The sequence below is a fragment of the Sciurus vulgaris genome (genome assembly GCF_902686455.1).
Source record: "Sciurus vulgaris genome assembly, chromosome: 9".
Classification (NCBI taxonomy): domain Eukaryota; kingdom Metazoa; phylum Chordata; class Mammalia; order Rodentia; family Sciuridae; genus Sciurus; species Sciurus vulgaris.
The window spans coordinates 18,873,731-18,882,084 of NC_136469.1; the positions used below are offsets into that span (position 1 = coordinate 18,873,731).

The 8,354-nt window shown below is 39.3% G+C and overlaps 1 protein-coding gene across 1 annotated transcript; it reads right to left on the minus strand.

The window, feature by feature from the left end:
* Positions 1 to 1,505: 1,505 nt before the first annotated feature.
* On the minus strand, positions 1,506 to 6,466 carry NDUFC1 (NADH:ubiquinone oxidoreductase subunit C1). Its single transcript, XM_079154852.1, has 4 exons — positions 6,252 to 6,466; positions 5,722 to 5,825; positions 3,194 to 3,273; positions 1,506 to 1,644 (listed from the first exon to the last, which is right to left on the minus strand). The coding sequence occupies exons 1-3, from the start codon at positions 6,316 to 6,318 to the stop codon at positions 3,214 to 3,216; spliced, it is 231 nt and encodes a 76-aa protein (XP_079010978.1). The 5' UTR covers positions 6,319 to 6,466; the 3' UTR covers positions 1,506 to 1,644; positions 3,194 to 3,213.
* Positions 6,467 to 8,354: the final 1,888 nt, after the last annotated feature.

Sequence of the window (8,354 nt, forward strand, 5' to 3'; positions counted from 1 at the left end):
GCCATATAATCTAACACATACACCTGTTCTTGGCAGGAGATAAGCATTTTTTTAAAAAATGTTTTTAGTCGTAGATGGACACAATACCTTTATTTATTTATTTTTGTGTGGCGCTGAGGATCGAACCCAGTGCCTCACACGTGCTAGGCAAGTGTTCTACCACTGAGCCACAACTCCAGCCCCTAAACATCTTTGTTGATTCATTATTCTACTAAACACAGATGTTGGACAGCTCATTCTGCACCTCTGGTTACTGCAGCTGCATGAAATTTGTCTATGTAATCTCTAAAGCCCTTTCAATTCTAACAGGAATCCAAACTGACACAAAGTAATAGTCGCTATTATCAATATCTGTTCATTGAATATATATTAAATAACTATTCTGAAATAAAGTAACTGAATTCAGAAATAACTTCCAAAGATATTGGGTTACAATTCATCCAGAATGAGTGTTGGCAAAAGCTCAACATATATAAAATACCAGTAACAGACTTTTCTACTTAACTTCAAAAAGAAGATGAAAAAATGAATTATTTTAAATAAATTGTGTCTGTCAGAGCTCTTCCCTCCACACCTTTTTTTATGGTACTGGGGACTGAACCCAGGGGTGCTTAACCACTGAGCTACATCCCCAGCCCTTTTTTATATCTTATTTAGAGACAGGGTCTTGCTAAGATGCTTGGTGCCTCCATAAATTGCTGAGGCTAGTTTTGAACTCCAGATCCTCCTGCCTCAGCCTACGGAGCTGCTGGGATTACAGCTACCACGCCTGGCCCTCTTCGCCCTCTTCGCCCCCCCCCCCCTTTTTTTTTTTTTTTTGCAGTGCTGGGGATTGAACCCAGGGCCTTATGCTTGTGAGGCAAGCACTCTCTACCGACTGAGTTATATCCCCAGCCCTTCTTTGCCCTTTTTAAGAACAATCTAAAGATTCCTAAATTATTGGGTGAAAGCCATCTTATTTAAAAGGGGCAACAAACCTCACCCAAATAAAAATAATTTAAATTCAAGGAAATGAAGTTAGAAGAACTACTGGTAGCAGAATTTATCTTTACTTTCTAACTTACTAAAATGGCTTCTCTGGAAGAAAACATTTAGGATCTTTTGTATTTTGAGTAGTAAAATAGTTGTCTCCTTGACATACTAAAGAATAAGTGTTTTAATCAGAAATTAAAAGTTTAGAGAAGTAAGTTCATCAGCAAGGACTATCAAATCCATTTCTTTAATTTTTAGTTGTAGATGAACACAATACCTTTATTTTTTTATTTTTATGTGGTGCTGGGGATCAAACCCAGTGCCTCACACATGCTAGGCAAGTGTTCTACCACTGAGCTATACAACCCCAGCCCCTACCGAATCCATCTCTATAACAAGTCTTCTTATGAAGTTTTTTAAATACCAATGACTCTGTTATCAGATGGTATCTTCCATATTGAAGTACTTCTAATAATGTACCTTAGACATTTTTTACAAGTTGTCACAATATGTATTATTTGCAGAACACAAAATAGTTTCATTTCTTTCGTTTAATCAAAGAAAACATGAATTCTGACTTCATATATATTCACATATAACTTTCTCTGACATTCAAAACTCAATAGATCAGTGAATCCAGAAGAACTTCTATAATCATTATATGGAGCATACCTACAATGAAGAAGAAAAAAATTTCAACTATAGCATTTACCTTAAAAATATTAAAATTAGACTAAATAATTCATCTTAGAGAATTGGAGAGAGTCTAGAAAACATATCCACAAAGAATATCAATAATTTATTTTAAATTCACACAAAAATATGGTCTGAACTATGAAAAGTAACAAGTTATCTGGTTTTAATGTTTTTTGTGGTTTTTTTTGTAATGAGGATTGAATCCAAGGGGTGCTTAACCACTGAGCCATCCCCAGCCCTTTTTCTGATATTTTATTTAGAGACAGGGTCTTGCTGAGTTGCTAAGTTCCTTGCTAAGCTGCTAAAATCTGTTTTTAATTTAAATAACTTATTTTATCTCTTGATTGGCTAACTGGAATAGTGAAATAGACAAGGTATTATTTACAGAAAAAAAGAAGCAAAAGATTTGGATAGTCAACCCTAAAAAAGTGCTGAGATTGAGTTGTTAAATATGGAAAACAGTGATTTTGTGATCACTATTTTTTATTTTTCAGCAGATAAAAATTGTCTACTTTAATTATACTAATCCATGTAAGTTGAAATTTTAAGAATTTTTCACTTACAAAAGAATAAAAGATTTCTTCAAAAATTTCTTTGTATTTCTGTATTCTGAAACACTATATATACATATAATGCGAATAACAGCTATATTAGGTGCATATGCATATATATAAAAAATAAACTCTCTTTAATCATGCACAGTATATCTTGTTCACAGCTAGGTCTTATCAGGAATTGTTCAACTAGATGTTAGCTGGAACAGAGATAATGAAATGGTCATGCAGAAAAAAATTCCAAAATCTACTGGAATATAGTCAGCCATTCCACAAATATTGAGCTTCTAGATTACCTGTGCATTCAACAAGTTGCTGAGTACATTACCATTAACAAAACATACAGTGTTTCTGCTTTCATGGAATTCACACTCAAGTGCTGGAGATGCCAAACATACTAAAAAACACACACACAAATTATAACTTGTCAGAAGTACTTTGAAGGCAATGTGTAAAGAACTATTAGATTTTTAAAAAATAATATAATTTTGGTTTCATTCTTAAGCACGACTGTCTTTGAACACAGTAAAAAATTTGATTAACAAATAAAAAATAATAGCGAGATGTGGTGGCACACACCTCAGGGGCTTGGGAGGCCGAGGCAGGAGGATCTTGAGTTCAAAGCCAGCCTCAGCAAAAGCGAGGCACTAAGCAACTAAGACCCTGTCTCCAAATAAAATACAAAATAGAGCTGAGGATGTGGCTCTGTGGTCGAGTGCCCCTGAATTCAATCCCTGGTACCAAAAAAAACCCCAAAAAACCAAAACAACACTACCAACAAAAAACAACAATAAAAACCAACTGATTATGCTAAAAGATGCTGGAGTTAAGGTATTAAAAATCCATAAATGTGTCACAGACAGAAACCTGGCACTACAAGCATAAGCCTAAAAAACAAAACAAACTACTGTATTAAAAAGAGGTCAAATTAACTTGCATAATCTCATAACCTATAGGAAATGTATACTTACTATAGTAGTAACTCCAAAATTTACTCCAAACCATTTCTTCTTTTATACTCTAAAACATCTTCATTATGTTGTTTGATGAGCTACAAGTTAACAGTTAAAATTAGAAATGTAGTCTTCCTGGCAACCTAAAGAGAAGGAAACTAAGTAATGATGCTTACATTGTATAATAGGAACAGAACGGATTAATTGCTATTCTAGCGAGAAATAAAAAGCTAAGAGATTCAAAAGTTCCAAAACCATGAATGGAATACATTTGTTGACCACAATCTGACATACTAAATATGAGAAGATAACCCTTAAACATTTAAATTGAAATTGTGTGAAAAATATTATTCTACTTGGTGGATAATAAATATAATGGAAAGCCTTACCACAGAGAGACAAAATGAACATGGCACAAAAGAACTTGAGTGTTACAGATTCAGGCTGGTTGGTGAGTGTGGGTTATACTTCTAATCTTAGAAGTTTGAACCTGAGAGTGGCATGCCAATCATCCCTCAACTATCTGTGTATTAATTAGATGTCAGAGGACAGTTACTTTCTTAGAACCACTGACAGAATATGCAACTGGAACAATAGTTGATAAGGACCTTTATGACAATCAAAGATCCAGTTTCAATCATTAGTCAATGATTGAATCATTGACTAATGACAAATCATTGACAAAGCTTGATTGAACAGCAATCAAGCTTTCATTTAGGACACATCTTAAACCAAGAATGTATAAAATTTCATTATACATTGGATGTGGTGGTACACATCTGTAATTTCAGCTACTTGGGAGGCTAAGGCAGGAGGATCACAAGTTTGAGACCTGTCTCAGCAACTTGGGGAGACCCTGTCTCAAAAAAAAAAAATGAAAGAAAAGAAATTCCATTATAACAAATATTGAAAAAGATTAGTTATGTTAAATTGTAAGTGACCTTCAACATCTCCTATCCCTTCCCATTCAAAGATATGAACCCCTTTACTTTCTGTTTTGTTTTCTTGGTACAGGGGATTGAACCCAGGGGTGCTCTAATGTGGAGATGCATTGTTAGTCCCCAACTCTTTTTGTTTGTTTTTGTGGTGCTGGGGATTGAACCCAGGGCCCAAGTGATTGCACATGAGGCAATCACTTTACCAAGTGAGCTATATCCCCAGCCCCCAATCCTTTTTTTCAAAGACAGGATTTCAAACTTGAGATCTGAGACTGGCTTCAAACTTGGGATCCTCCTGCCTCAGTCTCTCAAGTAGCTGGGATTACAAGTATGTGCCACTGTACCTCGCTGATCTAAACCACTTTGAAGAGAAAATCCAAAATAAGAGATTTAAGTGTAGTGGTCCATGCCTGTAATTCCAGTGACTCCGGAGTCTGAGGTGGGAGGATCCCAAGTTCCAAGCCAGTCCCTGCATTTCCCAGGCCCTAAGAAACTTTGTAAGACCCTTTCTCAAAAAATAAAAAGGGCTTGGAGTGTGGCCCAGTGGTTAAGCCCCCTGGGTTCAATCCTATGTACATAACACAAAAACAAAAACAACTAATATAGCAGATACTTTTAGTCAATTTAAAAAAAAATAATTTTATCTCTAGAGAAGCAATCTTTTATAGTGGTGTGGCAAGGCTCTGCAGTAAGGGAAAACTGGGTTCAGCAAACTTTCAAACTTCTTCATCTGTTAAGAGGTCAACAATAATAGTATGTATCACATAAAAACGATTAAATGGGAGTAAAGCACTTGGCATAAAGACAGCATCAACAAATACTCTGCTATACACCGAGTACAATTTTCAACAAAGTATTTATGCAAACATAGATTAATTCCTAATGTTTTGATGTTTGGGGCTCAATAGTAGAGGGCTTGTCTAGTACAAGAGGCCCTGGGTTCCATCCCCAGCATGGCAAAAAAAAAAAAAAAAAAAAAAAAAAAAAAAAAGATGGACCTTTTTTGGCACTGGGATTGAACTCAGAGGTTCTCACATCCCCAGCCCTTTATTTTATTTTATTTAGAGACTAGGTCTACCTAATTTGCTTAGGGCCTTACTAAGTTGCTGAGGCTGGATTTGAAATCGCAATCCTCCTATCTTAGCCTCCCAAACCGCTGGGATTACAGGCATGAGCCACCATGCCTGGCAAGACCAACAGACTTTTAAACCCTAATGTTTTGGACGTCTAATGAAATTTAACTTGTGCAACTTCTTCACTGCTGATGTGTTCACTGCTATATCATTGAAAGGGGTTCCTTCAATCCCAAAAGACTTTCAATACTAATTAAGAAATAAAATTTTGGTAAAACTGCTATTCCTCACAAGACTATCCTACCTAACGATGAAAAACAGAAATTTGAACCTCATCATATTTTTTTGCATACTGCTGAAATCTTAATTTCTTTTTAGTCCTTTTTAGGATTCCCTTTAGGGAGAAATAAGTTATTAGAGATACATGAATATTATATTGTACGGGAATTTTGTCTCCAAACATTACGACTGCAATATTCAATCTCACACTGCCCTCCACTGTGTGGGGACCTGTGCTGGGGACTAAATTACTCACATAAAACCACAGGAAGCCAGTGGTACCCAAGGTCAGCCCAACTTTCAGCCAGTCAGGTTTGTCGTTCGGCGGATCTCGCAGGTAGAACTTTGACCGTGCGGAAGCTGAAAGGGAACAGAGACGATCTAACTTACGGCCTTGCAGGAGAAAGAACTCGCGTTTACGCGTAATCGCTTTGAGTTCTTCCTTCGACCCCCACCCCCACTAAGCAGCGCAGGAAACGCGTTGAGAGGCGCAGTAGCTCGCCGCCAGCCAGCAGCCGGGCGCCCCCAAGCCTCGCTAAGGGCGGGACTCAGATCCGCGGTGGGCCGCAGCGGGGTCCGAGGGTCCCCTCCTGGGGTGTGCAGGACCCCTCCTGCAGAACGCGGGAGGAGGACCGCGGAGGACCAGGTGGGCTCCGGGCCCTGGCCCGCGAAGGTCACTGCAGGCCGAGCGCGGGTTGCGGCCGCCTGCTGCCCACGAGGGCCAGGATCGCCCTGGGCAAGGGAAGGCTGAGGATCGAGTGGGCGTTCAGGAGCAGGGACACTCACGGCCGCTCGGGAGCTTGGCGGGGGCCAGCAGCCGCGAGCAGGAGCGCAGCAGCGCGGACGACGCCATGTCTCGGGCAGGCTCCGCCTCCGCCCCGCCCTCCCGCGGGTCTGCGCGGCCGCAGCGCCCCCTGGCGGCGGGAGCGCCGGAGCTCGGGGCAGCGCGAAGGAGTCCAGCCAGCTAGGGTTCCCCAGCGCCTCCGGCCTCTGTCTTTTGTCTGTAAAGTGGGGTTAGAAAGGAAAAGGTTAAAGGGGCGGGAGCAGGTAGTTTACCCACGTCTCTGGTCTTCTGACAGTTTCTTGTCACCCATTCCCAGGGGCACTCATCAAAAGGTTCACCAAACTGTTCCTATGTGAGCCAGAAAACTAAAATCGAGTGTCGTGCTGAGGAACAACTAACATTTGGCTTGAGTTGGGCGTTTCAGGACCGGTGCATTAACGCACCATATGGCTTACATTCTTTCTTTTCATCTTCACCAGGACCACCCAACATGCCGGCGATTATCATCATCAATTTACAGATTAGCTCAAAGAAGAGGGCTCATCCAAGGCGACATTTCATACCCTGCTTTTGAAAAGACCTTTTTTAACAGTTCATAAAGTGTTTACACTCAAGGTCATACTGAAGTCTCATAACACTGAGAGGTGGAGAGAATTCTTGTACAAGGGAAAGTGCCCTGACCGGCTCAGGATCACACAGATTGAGTACCAGGTGTTCCGACCCCAGCTCTAGAGATCCTGTTAGCCCACCTATTTAATAGGCCTGTACTGTCCCTGAAGCCAGGAGCCTGGAGACCAGGGTTCAAACCACCGCTCCTGCTCACCACATTTCAGCTGTATGAGTTCAAGAATTTAATCTCTCTGTACTCAGTTTTACATCTGGAACATAAAACCTAGCCTGTAGGTCTTTCGGAAGCTTAAGAAAGTGAGTAGTAAACAACTTTTTGTTGAAAGACATTGTTCTGATCAGTGTTCTGATCTAGCACAACTGAGCCAGATTTTTGTGCATTCAATTCTCAGTTAAATGTGATGTCTAAAAACCAAGTAAACATATGTATAGGTAATAGATGATACATTTTAACCCCTTAAAAGTATTTCTTTAAAACCAATGCCATTTAGATTCATTTTAAAGAAAAATGTTAGCAAGTTTTTTTCCTTCTATATATTTTTACCAATTTCATTTTAAGACTTTTTTTTTTTTTAAACCCAAAAGTGTTGACCAAAGAGTAAAATAGTTGTCTTACAATTTCTGGCTCTTTTTAAGATGTAAATGATGGCTAAATAGGTTGCTAAATTGTGAGTCACTTTAGAGTTTGTAACCTAGTTTGAGCCTCCTGGACTCATGCTCTAGTAAGCAAACCACCCAACTAATGCGCTGAGTCAGTTGTTGGCTCTCAGCTTCTTGGCTTCTTGTCCACTCAGCAACCCGTCAGTTGTATATCCTTTCTACACCACCCCTCAGAAACTTGTCCTGGTGAAGCTTTTGCCAGTTTCCAACAAGTTGAAACAGAAGCCACATTTAGTCAGAGTATTTAGAACCAGTGAGCAAATTACTAATATCAGTACCTGTTCTAAGAAAGACTATTTTGTTCTTTTTCAGAGCTTTGGTCCCTGTATTCTTTTACTAGTGTGTATTTTGGGAAAGTGATGAAGTATAAGCACATTGCTCACAGCATGTTAGAGCTGATGGAACCCTACACTTGGAGTAGGCAGCTGTAGGTGAAATTCCATCTGAAAAGAATCCTGATGAAGCATTTCCAGCTAGGAGCTAATAGCTATTATATTTTGGTAGAAGATGCTTCATAACATTCATTTAAGTCATTTCCTGAATTTGAATGCTAAAATCTTATTCATGACCCAGGTGAAGACAGAAAATTTGAGTTAGCAACTAGAAAAGCAAAGTTTTAGTTCAATATTTTTCCATTAGGACACATGTTACTTAACTCATGTACACCTTCCAGAGAGGATTAAAGAAGAGCAAGAGTTGAAAATAGCATAAGATGAAAAACCACTGTTTATTGATTTATGGTACGTAAGAACTGTATAGATCAAGTGGCTAGGGATATAGTTCGGTTGGTAGTTTGCCTTGCATGTCTAAGACCCTGG